This window comes from Ammodytes marinus (assembly GCF_949987685.1).
Source record: "Ammodytes marinus genome assembly, chromosome: 22".
Classification (NCBI taxonomy): domain Eukaryota; kingdom Metazoa; phylum Chordata; class Actinopteri; order Uranoscopiformes; family Ammodytidae; genus Ammodytes; species Ammodytes marinus.
Genome location: NC_137226.1, coordinates 20,718,490 through 20,730,730, shown reverse-complemented (window position 1 = coordinate 20,730,730; position 12,241 = coordinate 20,718,490). Strand labels below are relative to the sequence as shown.

At 41.7% G+C, this 12,241-nt stretch overlaps 1 protein-coding gene across 5 annotated transcripts in view; it reads left to right on the top strand.

The window, feature by feature from the left end:
• Positions 1 to 10,586: 10,586 nt before the first annotated feature.
• The window catches only part of sbf1 (SET binding factor 1), a 69,052-nt gene continuing 67,397 nt past the window's right edge, over positions 10,587 to 12,241 (top strand). For all 5 annotated transcript variants that reach the window (XM_080051126.1, XM_080051123.1, XM_080051122.1 and 2 more), the window contains exon 1: positions 10,587 to 10,777. In XM_080051126.1, coding sequence (XP_079907252.1) covers positions 10,723 to 10,777 — 55 coding nt within the window. In that variant the 5' untranslated portion in view covers positions 10,587 to 10,722. The remainder of the gene's footprint in view (positions 10,778 to 12,241) is intronic.

The following is a 12,241-nucleotide window of genomic DNA, read 5'->3' as shown; positions in this document are numbered from 1 at the left end:
TGTGAATTTCTTGAGTATTTTGTCTTCCTGCCCCCCCCCCTCCTCATCCATTTCTATCTGTTATCAGCCAAGTGTGTGAGACAGATAAGGAGCTGGAATCCCCAGAACTTGTTCATCAGTCATAACTATACAGTCCCACAGTGAAGCCTGGGTACTTTTCCTGAGCTGATCATTTTATTTACACTATACTAAGGTGGGGAAACACGATATATCTTCTGATACATCAGGGACCTGTATATCATGCAGAAATTGGCCGCTTCCAAACCACAACTCCATCACTTTCAGTAGTTTTTTTTATATCTTCCCAATCAGACACAGTATATGGGGTAAATTATGTCACAGGTCTGAACATGATCTCCTTTAAACTCTGTTCTAGTGACTCAGATGAATCCTACGTGCGTGGCTTATTTCATCTCTCATTAATGAGGAGTTTTGTTCCCCGTCCAAGTTCCTTTCAAAATCTATTTGAGTGGTGGAGAGGCACAATAGTAACACACACTTAATCCTGCCTCGAATGCAGTTACGCCAAACAAAAATCTTTCTAACAAATGTTTCCATGAGAGCATGGTGAGAAGGTTGTCAACAAAGTTAAGTGGACACCTTAAGTAATAGAGTATAGTGATGGAAAATACGCAATACTTTGAAAATGCCAGAGAATTGACAACAGAGGCAAGACAAGCAGAGCCAGACTCAAGGAGGAATGTAAAGGATGTAATGATTGGTATTCCATTTCAGGCGTCTAAATAAACACGAGCTTCCACCAAAAAACTGAACATGCAGTATAGATGTAAAGGGGAGGATTTTCAACTCAAGATCAGACAGACATTCCATTCCAGTCATAGAGCTAGAGTCCCATTTTCACAATATAAATACCCTGCGAGAAAAACACTATTCTCAAGGTATTTCCAGAATTGGATTAAATCAAATTTGATTGGAAACACAGTGATGGGGGGGGCAACCACAACTCTTATAAAAAATATAAATTTTTTAAAATATTTTGTTATATCGGTATATATTTGCTTCCAACATTTGAAACTTGTATATTAAAAGTAAGGGGTTTACGGAAAAGGATAAGGTCCACTTGAATAATTTATTTGAGTCTGACTTTAAACTCAAAATTCAGATTTAATAATTATTAAAAAATCTGAGATTGAAGTCATAATTTTGAGATTAAAGTAAACACATTTTTTACAATTACTAGATAAATTTCGATCTACGTAGGTAGAGTTAAGAAATAATTCAGCATTATGAAAGCATCAAACAATTACACATCCATGATTTGCATCAGTGAAAAAATGCTTAAAGTATCTTAAATACCTGCTGTAAAATGCTCTAGTAGGATTTTAGCCTCACAGTGCTACGTGATCCCTGCCTACGTGAGCGATATTCGCTCAGACAGTTTCATCGGCGATGGTTGCCAGCTTCTTCACCTTGGCTGCTATCTCCTTACAGTTGGGTTCAGGCCTCTCTTTGATCATCCAATGTAGTTCTAATAGCATCAGAGTTAGAGCCACGGCATGACCTGCCAGTGACACGCTAATCCAGATTTGGATGTGATGAAAGAATCGTTTGGACGGTCGGTTTTGCTTAAAAGTAACATGTTATGATCATTTTCAGGTTCAAAATTGTAATTTTTTTATTGGCTGTCCAATAGAAACTGTTGTCATGGTGTAGTGTCCTAAAAATCCTGTATACAGTTTTTCTCACAGTGCCATTCTCACGTGCTAAATCTCCTCTTTTCAGCCTCTGTCTGAAACGCTCCATTTTAGAGTTAGATTCAGTGTGGATCTGGGGCTGTGGCTAAGCACAGGTGGAGGAAGTGCTAAGTTAGGTTGGTAATGAGGAAGCATTGCTTCTCCCCTTATGACATCATAAGCCTTGTTTTTTTCTGTTCTTAAAGATCTCCTATTATTTCTTAATGACTCCTATAGAGCAACCTGACACGAATCACAGCAAAAAAAACTAAGTAAATTTTCGGGAAATGCTTCCCCTCATCTGAGGCTTTCAGCATTCTCTGTCAACACTAGGCTTCGTCCTTCTCCGCCCCCTCGCCCCCCTCCTGCCAAACCTACTCCATTGTGTTTGGTTACCTTCCAGAACACGGGGTGCAGGCAGATTTGAGCAGGCAGGTGGGGGCATGGCCGGAGCGTGCCTGGGCACGTTGCATCATTGCATACATGGAAAATCCGGATTGATTTACGTAGATAAATCCCGGAAATTTGAACAAGTGAATCGCGACCGGCTGCCCTAGTGTTTAGCGCTCTGCATAGACCTTTTGCTTTCTAGGGTTAGGGTGGACTCATTCATATTGAACATTGCATATGGACCTTCTCCCACAGCGCACAGGGTAGCTATCTTTTGATGTGGCCTTTTGAATGAGTCGACACAATGGTCATAAATCATTTTACCGACACGGACAGCTGATAGAAAGCCATTTTTCACTTGGAACTTGGACCTGCCTGGAAAGAGGCCACCTTCATTGACTCTGACCCGTTTATGTAATACTGTTCTGGGCTCTGAACACAGAGCTTGCCGCCAGTGTTTGATCTCTCAATAGTACACTGGTTTTACTTTTGTTTTAGGCATGCAATTAGCGAACGCGAGTGTGTACTCCGCAGGGCCGACAAACGCGGCACAGTTTGGGGTTGTTAAAAGAGCCTCCGTCTGCGGCTTTGAAGCTCATCCAACAAGGAAAGTTTTTTTGGGGGTGGGCATATAGTCAAATGATCAAAGAGTGGAGGGACCTTTGCTTTGATTGTGATTGTCCTCTGTCTTGTCTTTGTGGACGTTTTGATTGAGGTGGACTAGGACATAGCCTGCTGTAAGAGTTGAGTAAACAAAATAGGCAGTGGGACAAACTCTCACATGCTTTGAGGTTCACTTTAGGGGCAGAACGTATGGTGTTTGTTGCTGTTTATGGAATTTTCTGTATACCAGCACTTGAAGAGCCGCTGGTCTTACAGTAAAAGTCAACTTCTACATCCAACAATTGCATGGCATCCACGAAGCCGAACAAAGCTGCTGGAAGGCCTATTTAAGACCAAGCCAATCTGCAATACATGCAGGAGGACATTGTCTTTTGTGTCCTCCATACAGTCTTCATGTGTTAGTGACGGTGTGAACTTTCTGCACTGTGGTCTCCAGTCTCCGTCGTTGATGAGAAAGAGAAAGAAGATATGCCGGACAGTACTCAATGCGCTATATCTCAAGAATGCTTTTGTTGGGATTTTCAATTTGTGTAAAATACAAACTTATTACATAATAGAGGGAAAATGGTCAAGGTTCGTTCACTGTGACCTCACGTAGTGAGCGCATTATCTCATGAACACTTTGAAGGTTTCTATTTTAAACTTTGCGCAAATGTCAACTCTGACTCTGAGATGAACTGAATAGATATTGGAGGTCAAAGGTTACTTCAAGATTACATTTTGTCAGTTCGCAGTTGCCTTGTACCATATTGTAGCTTCTTTGAAGCTTTGTCTACTGAAATTGGCTGTAGGTAGTTCTAGTTTGTTTTTTGTTTTCTTCAAATTTGACTTAACCGATCCTTTTAATTGTTGTAAACAGACCTATCACGTGTTGAAATGCGCTCTTGGGGGGGTTGATGTGAAAAAGCACATAAACAGCAGCTTGATGCCGAAGTGTCCTGTGCTCTGAACTCCTCATCCCAGCAGAGGCAATGTGATCTGAAGTGGCAGAGCAGAAGGACTTCATATACAAACACACAACACCTGCCGCTTAGAGGATGACCTACTCTGACGTCTGCTTTCTCTTGTTTTTCACTGAACAAGCTGGTCTATCTAAACATCAGCTTGTTTTTGCTACCCCACACAGCACCTGACTTGGTTGGGATATAAAAATGTTTTACTGGGTCTCATGGCCAGTGAGTGTGTAACTGGAATGTGGAAACCTGTAATGTCTGCACCTGCTGCCACACAGCTGATTGAATTGTCAGTAACTGTCCTGAACTGAACTCACCTCTTAGTTTTCATTATACTTTACACTTTATGGTTGATTTACTCATCAGTTTGTAGGTGGATCTTTGGACCTCCGGCAAGTTACTGTACATCCACATGGTATATATACACTCAACAGCAAACAGGTAAAGGATAAAGTATAGCTTTTATTTCATCATACTCATAGTTTATTATTTTGGCAGTACATACTTGAGTTTGCTTTAAGGCAAGACACTGCAGGTGAATTGGGTAAAATGTTTAAGTTGTAGATCTCATCATGAAACTTTGCCAGTTGATTACTGACATTACATTCTTTTTTTTAATTACGACTTTTTCAGATATCTTTGGATAAATATGCAATATCTAACTTATTTTGAATACATTTGCATATCTAGATCTATATCTTTCATTTTTACAACATATTTGAGTCCAATTTTTACAGATCAGATTTTGGATACAGCTTTTTTTTTAATGTGATAAATACATAAACCATATACCCTGTAATTTTATTTATCTGTAGTGTAGATCTTTTATTATTTTATAATATCCTTATATAGTTGTGATTCCAGCAAAATAGATCCCATCTTATGGAGCACTCCTCTACTTCCTCCTCCCTCTGTACAAATAAGTGACACAGTCAGAGATAACAGACATAAATGGTAGCTTTTCTCAGGTGACTGTAATATCTGTCTTAACACCTACTGTGCTGTACTGTACTGTGATGTGCTGTGCTCTATTTGTGGACTGTTATTTTGTAGTGAATTTGAGTCAACCATGTCTCACTGGTTCAGGTTTAACCCACAGTGCGGTATTCTAAAGATTGCTGCCCCCTAGTGAACCTCATGTTACATAGACAAAATACATGGCACAGCATCTCTTGCATAAAGTGCATTTCTTGTGATGCTTCCAGGATGCTTCCCATGAGGACAGCCCAGAGTTAACCTCCCAAATACAAAATAAATATCATTTATCAGTATATTTGGAGGACAAAAAAACAAACATAATCAGGGCGTGTCTTGAATTTTTCAATAATTGTTGCCAAGTCACCAATACAGCTCTATGAAGAATGATTTTTGGGGACATTTTCCCACTGTTTTGCTGTCAGTAAACTTTATTTACATGACTTAGCTTGCACAACCGAGTTTGTTTGACTGGGCCCTGTTGTCTCCCGTCCAGTTTGTTTGGCATGGCTTCTTACCAGTGCAAGTGGGGTGTGTGTGTGTGTGTGTGTGTGTGTGTGTGTGTGTGTGTGTGTTTGTGTGTGTGTGTGTGTGTGTGTGTGTGTGCGCTCGTGCGTGTGTGTGTTTGTGTGTGTGTGTGTGGGAGGGGACCACGGAGGAGAGGGAGCTAACAGGACAGTGCTCTGCCAGCTTTTTGGACAAATGAGGGATTGGGTTTCAGTGTGGGAAAGATGATGGCCAAAATACAGAAGTGGCTGATAAGAGCCGAGCTCCCAGAAATCACACAGCAGAAAACTGATCTTCCAAATTTGGACTTTCATTTTCAATATGACAAGTGCAGGGCAGTAGTACTGGGCAAGTTCCATAAAGAGACGTTTTTTTTCCAAGTTTGTCCTGGGAAAACTTAACCGTAACCGTACCAGCCAACACCTTGATGAATTAAAACTCCTGACTGTGATCACCCTACATCACTTTTGGACTAAATCTGCAGTTATAGCGGCACATTGATGTCCATGGTTTCGGAATGAAATGCAATGACACATTCTTCAAATGCTTCAGAGTTTAGAAAAAAAACAATGTTGACAACTGATTACCTCCTCAAATCAAAATGAAGATGTTTAACATGTATTCATGACAGTTTGCCTGTGATGAATGCAGTTATACCAGAATACGTCTGTGGTTGAACAACCCCACTACCATCTTTCCTGTACGTATGCGCTCTGTAATGCTCAGTGGCCTACAAATAGATGTTATCAAAATGGATGGCTTCCTTGTGCTTAAAATATCCCACTGATATCCCTGCCCGGTGTCAATGAGTTAAACCTGCATTGTTCACTCATATAAGTTGCAGATCAGATGAAAAAAAAAGTATATGAACACAATCAATCAATCAATCAATCAATCATATATACACAGTGTATACGTATATTCAAATTAATGCCATTTTGTGAATGTTTTCTTCATGTCCCAACTGGTTAATTCGAGGCAGTAAGGTGTTAAATCCAAAGGCAAACGGAGGCAGGCAGGGCAGTTAAGTTGTACAAGTCTTCATGGCAGCAGAGTGGGGCTGGGAAATCTGCAGGCAGGTTCAGGTCAGAGGTCCCAGTCAGGATCAGGTTTAGGTCATTTTGGCCTTGGTAGCAAAGACAAGAGTCAGGTGGCAACTTTAATGACTAGGCATGGGGAGCCCTGTATGAACTGAGGGGCTGGTTAGCGAATCAGATGCAGCTAATGTTCGCTAATAGCAAGCTAGATATGGCTGTAGCTGCGCACATTAATAGAGCCAGCTCACTGACTATATGACTCTGCTGTTCTTGTTTTAGCTCAGTCAGGTCATATGATGATGACACCTTCAAAGCAAATAGCTTAAGACAGCTTTGGGAAACTCAGTGTCACTATCCTTCATTACCACTTGTGGCCACAGAGGTCGCTATTAAACTGAGATTACAGTATCAGTTTAAAGGTGGAGTCAGCCATTCTGGGGAATGCTTGTCGTCAAAATATATTTTTTTCAAAATCAGTGAATATCTCCTGCAGATCCTCTTACCTGTCTGTTCTGTGTGTGCGCTCAAAAAAGTAATTTTGACAATAAGCATTCTTCAGAATCCCTTACTCCACCTTTAACTCCTAATTAATTATGCATGCATGTAATAATAAAAATTACATTTTAAATTTGAACCTTAACTTTGATTGTTCCTTGCTTAGTTATGAAAATGTTATGTTATACAAAAATATGTTTACTTGAAGAGTTGTAGCCAAGTTTTTAGTAGAGTCTAGTAGTGGAATGCAGTTTTGTAATGGATGAACATCAATAGGATACAAAGTTTTCTGATTGTTCAAGCTTCTGCAGCTTTGTTTATAATAATACTATTTTAAGCTATCTCTAGCAGGTCCCCAAATGTTTATGAGAGTGAAGTATGAAATCACTGTGGTACCCCTTTAAATGATGTTTCATCCGGATCACTTATTTATATTTAATGCTTTTCCCCCCAAATTAAACTTGAATGAAACACAGCAAATAACTGACACGGTCACATCACATGTTACACATCAGGATTTACAACTGTTTACTGTCCACACAGCCTTTTGACACGTGAAACAGAGCAGCTCATATTACAGCAGTGAGATACACAAGACAAGGATGTCTGTCTGTCTGTCTGTTACCACAGCATGTAGTACAGCACCTGCACGAGTGCAACAAGTGAAAAACACAGCTTTGCTTCCAGGGGGGGGGGAATGAAACTTTAACTTGTGCAAAGCCTGCTCAACCAAGCGTTTTCATGTGCCGCGCTTCACCAGAGCCGAAGGGAAGTGCACTGCTCCGATAGCCTCATGAAGAGCAGCCATGTGCGAGAGGCCTTCAAAACCGCTTCCTGTCTGTGGGTTAGTCGACAGGAAGTCACATGGCTGTTTTGCATCCTGCAGTGAGTTGGCTTTGTGCTCTGATTGGGCTGCGTGTGTGCGGATAACGCAACAGATTACTAAAATGTCAAAACACACATTCATTACCCTCATGAGTTTGTGCATCATCACTTTGCTGAGGAACAACTAGAGGACAGGTTTCCATCTTACCAACTGAGCTAAGGGCGCCCCAACACCGTAAACAATTTAATGTTAAATTAACAGTAACTTACTGGCAACAATTATCCAGTAGTTGATGTATTTCCTACCACAGTAAAACTATACTGTAAAACAAATTGCAGTAGTACAGTGGTACTGTAATTTGTTTTACAGTAGTTTAAATATACTGTAAAATGAAGTACAGTATTGCACTGTTATTGTTAGAAACTGATGACATTACAGTAATATTACTGAGAAAACAACAGAAATCGTTTACAGTAGATTCAGGGTTATATGGGGGTGTGCTTATCACAGGTAGAGTTAGTGCTAAGATAGATAGGTAATGAGGGGGCGTGGCTTCTCCCTTTATGACATCATAAGGGGAGATAAATCTGTCTGGGGTTTGTGAACACAGGTTTTCAAAAAAGTGGAGGCGGTGAAAAAGTTCATACTTTGTTAGTCATAGACACACCGGCGGGGACCCATATTAGTGTTGAAAAAACAACGGGTGACCTTAAAGTCATTAGTGGCGGTAACAAAGCACAAGATTGTCTAGAAAAGGCAACTTCATTACTGTGTGTGCGTATCCGTGTCCTGAGGGGAGAGTCTGGGAGAGACTGAGCTGCTCTTGTCTTTGCCTATCTCTGTTTTCTCACCCGTTTGTTTGTCTATCTGCCTGGCGACTTGTCAAGTGTGGTTCAAGGTTGAGCCACAGTTAACTTCAACTGTAAGACGCAGCATTGCCCCTCAATGTGACTATACAGTACCTGAAAACAAACAGTGTTCACAAACCAGTTTTAAATGCATGTTATCTCCAGTTAACATAGTTTAGACAGCTGTCCTCTGCTCGCTGTCAGATAACTGTGGGAGAAAAGGAGGGGAGACTAGTTGTTAGCTGAGTGTTGGGAAAACAAAGGTCTTGAAGAAAAAATGTGACATCTCATGCTCGGGATTGCTTTTCAGCCCCAGAGTGATAAGCACTTTAGGTCAGAGGTCTCGGTGCAGGAAGTGTTGGGAATTCTCTGGAGGGCTGCTACACAACGCTGACAGCCAAGGACGGGCCACACGGCGGATGTGTGGACATCAGGGCCCATCTGTCCACACATCCCCACACACTGGCATGTTATCTGCCCATCCGAAGTGACACGCCAGCACCATCATGCCAAGGTTTTCTCGTGCTTCACATTGCACAATTCAAGTGTTTTTCACGGCCAAAGGTTCAACGACTTTATTGACAATCCGCTATATTTTATGATGCTACCAAAGGCTGCAATCAGATTGAGAGAATGCAACTGCTGCCAAAGCAGTTTGGTGAAATTCATCTAATTTACATTTTTTTTTTAAAGTTGTAAAAAGATTTTCCATGAACTAAAGTGGTTTGGCACTGCAGCTCTGTGTGTTGGGACATATAAGACTTAAAGTAATCAATCCGTGGCAAATTTAAATGACCCCATGTTTCCAACACATCGCTCTGTCTACTCATTCCCAAGCAAAGCTTTAGCGGGAGCTAAATATCTACATGAAGGCTCATCAAAGACGTGGTTACAGCCCCAACACATCATATTGCAGTTGAATTTTTACAGACTCTAACCCAAGCATGTCTTCCTATAGCTATGTCCACATCACATGCACAAATAATAACAAACAAGAAACCAATGTATGAATGGGCTGCAATGTCTTGAATGTTATTCTTGTGAGGCAAAAATATAAAAAGAGCTTACTCGCTTGTATTGCCTACTAAAGCCTTGTGTTGGTTGCAGCTACATTTTAAAATGCATTGAAACAGATCTGTGGATTTTGTCCACAATCACTTGCATTGAAAATGCTTTGGGATGGGACTTCAATTTAGTCTAATTTTTTAATTAAAACTTAATGACTTCTGAAGAAGGTCAAACAGGACCGAAACGTTGGTTATTAGGCTCAATGATGGTGATGCTGAACTAGACCAGAGTGTGGGACCTGTTCTTTCCTCCAAACGTAGTTTTATCTTATGCTCCTGCATCCAAGTGTGCTGGATGTAGAGCTGTAACGATTAATCGATGAATCGATTATTAATCGATTATTAAAATAATCGCCAACTATTTTGATAATTGATTAATCGTTTTGAGTAATTTTTGAATAAAACATTTCCAAATTCTCTGATTTCAGCTTCTCAAATGTGAATATTTTCTGGTTTCTTTAATCTTATTATGACAGTAAACTGAAATATCTGTGTGTTTTGAACATAACAATACATTTGAGGACGTCAACATGGGCTTTGGAAAATTGATAAACATTTTTCACCATTTTCTGATATTTTACAGACCAAAACACTAATCGATTAATAATCGATTAATCGAGAAAATAATCGACAGATTAATCGATTATCAAAATAATCGTTAGTTGCAGCCCTAGCTGGATGTGCAAATTCTCATGTTAAAAATCATTTAAAATGAATTAAAGGCTACAACCCATGCCTTTCAAATAAAAATATATTTAATACGGGCACAATCAAATGTCTGAGTTTTGACAAGCAATGGTCTTTGTGGGATAATAGGCCTACATTTTGTTTTGTTATCAGTTTGTTCTCCATTGAGACACTGTTGCATAAGGAACAATTCTGCCCCCTCCCCCAATATAATATTGGCTCTTGTAAGCCCGTTTTATAGTAAAGCAATCCCACTGAATTTTTGTGGGTCCCCATCAGTTTAGAGCTCCTACTTGTCACCACCTTTCACCCTTCTAGTGACGGTACTGTTGGGTTTTATTATAGGGTTTTGGTCAGACTTTCGGCCCCATGGCTGGTTTGGCTCCTCGCATGGGACATTCCTGCCGAGCAGCCCCTCCCTGGTAGTCCCTCAGTGCGCAGACTCGCGGCTCTCCGCTGTCAGGGCAAGGCAGAGTTGACAGTATGGCGGCGGGGTACAGCTGGAAGGATGCTACCGTCGCCCGTGATGTATCTAGCGCTGGTAGGACGTACATGGACTATTGACGGCAACGAGAGAAGAGGAATTAACGAGAAAGGCCCGTCGCCTTGAGCTCCGAAGATGGCCAGGCTCGCAGACTACTATTTGGTGGTCACTTACGACCTCGACAAGCGAGGTGGGTGTTTGAGTTAGCTCTACTGCCCTGCTAGCTAGCTTTTTAACGGCGTATTATTAGCTGTCGGTAAACGGGAGGTGGGGAGGGAGGCGGGGACGGGCTGGGCCGCCAGTCACTACTGACCGAAGCTAGGCACCGGCAGCTGGGAGTAAGCCGTACACTTTGGGCCGGGGACGAGCAGGCCTCACGGGATTAGTGTACTTAATGCTAACCTGTCAAGCTGGCGTCCTGCATTTCCGACGGGGACGACACAGTGGAGGGACCGCTCCGTTGCAATGCTTGACTTACAGACACGTTGTAGCTTTAGCAAAACAAACTGTCTTACTGTATGACAGCCAACTTGAGCTAACTTTATTTGCTAATAGCTAGCGTTAGCCGGGCTAGCACTGAGGGGAGGGGGGGCTGGCTGGCTGGCTTGCTTGGGTCGGCTGTGACCTAAGACGGATTTATTCGGATATTATTTATTCACCCGTTTCACAGTTTCAGATGCATCTTTCACTACTGTATCTCATTGACAAATTGTCACAAGTGTTGCCATTTAACGGTGGCTTATTTATTTTTAATTTATTTTGAAGCAGAACTTTACAGAAAGCGTGCAGGACAGAGCGAGTTGTCAGTGTAGTGGCTGCAGCCTGCAGGGTCCCTTGCAGTGACTGAGTTGAGACAACGTCAGACAACGAAAAACTTGCTGATTTCCTGCAGCTAAAGACTTGATTTTAGGCGTGCATTTTTAAACTAGAAATCGATGCTTCTCTCTTCGGAGGTGTTGCTGATTGTTGTTCTTTGTCTGTGTTTTGTGTGGATTAACCCAGATGGCTTTGCCCGCCCCTCCCTGAGCCCCCTTTAGGACTCCGGAGCTCTGTTCCCCTTGTGTTGTGTTGGCAGGGGGGGGGGGGTTTGGACCGTTATCTGAGCCCCCCCTCTCCCTCCCTTTAGCCTGAGCCTTGGCCTAGATCTCTGCAGTATAATGGCCCGTTCAATCATGAAATATTCAACCCGCCAATCCGATGGAGGCATGCAGCTTGTAACGTGGTAGTGTTTTATTCAGAGTGGATTTTTTTGCATATGAATTATTCATAAGAGGCAAAAAATGGTAACATCCCTCCCGAGCCCTTGGCGGCTAAAAGTAGACATGGGACTGGGCTTTTGCTTCTGGAGGGAACCTAAATCATGAACCCACTTACTGTATTGCATCTTGTATGTTTTTTTTCAGTGATGGTGGGAGGGGAAGGGGGGGGGGGGTGCGTGAATACAGGATGTTATAATGACGTGGACACTGCAAACGCTGCAGAAAAACTCTCTCCTTCCTGCCTTAGCCTGAATTGCAATGTAGAGCGAAGCAAAAAGCCTGTAAAAAAAAGCATCTGGGACCCAGACATTAAAGCCACAATGGCTTTTTAAAGGATGATCAAGGCTTCAATGCCTCGTAAAAAAACACAAACACTTAAGGGTGATGATAAGTGT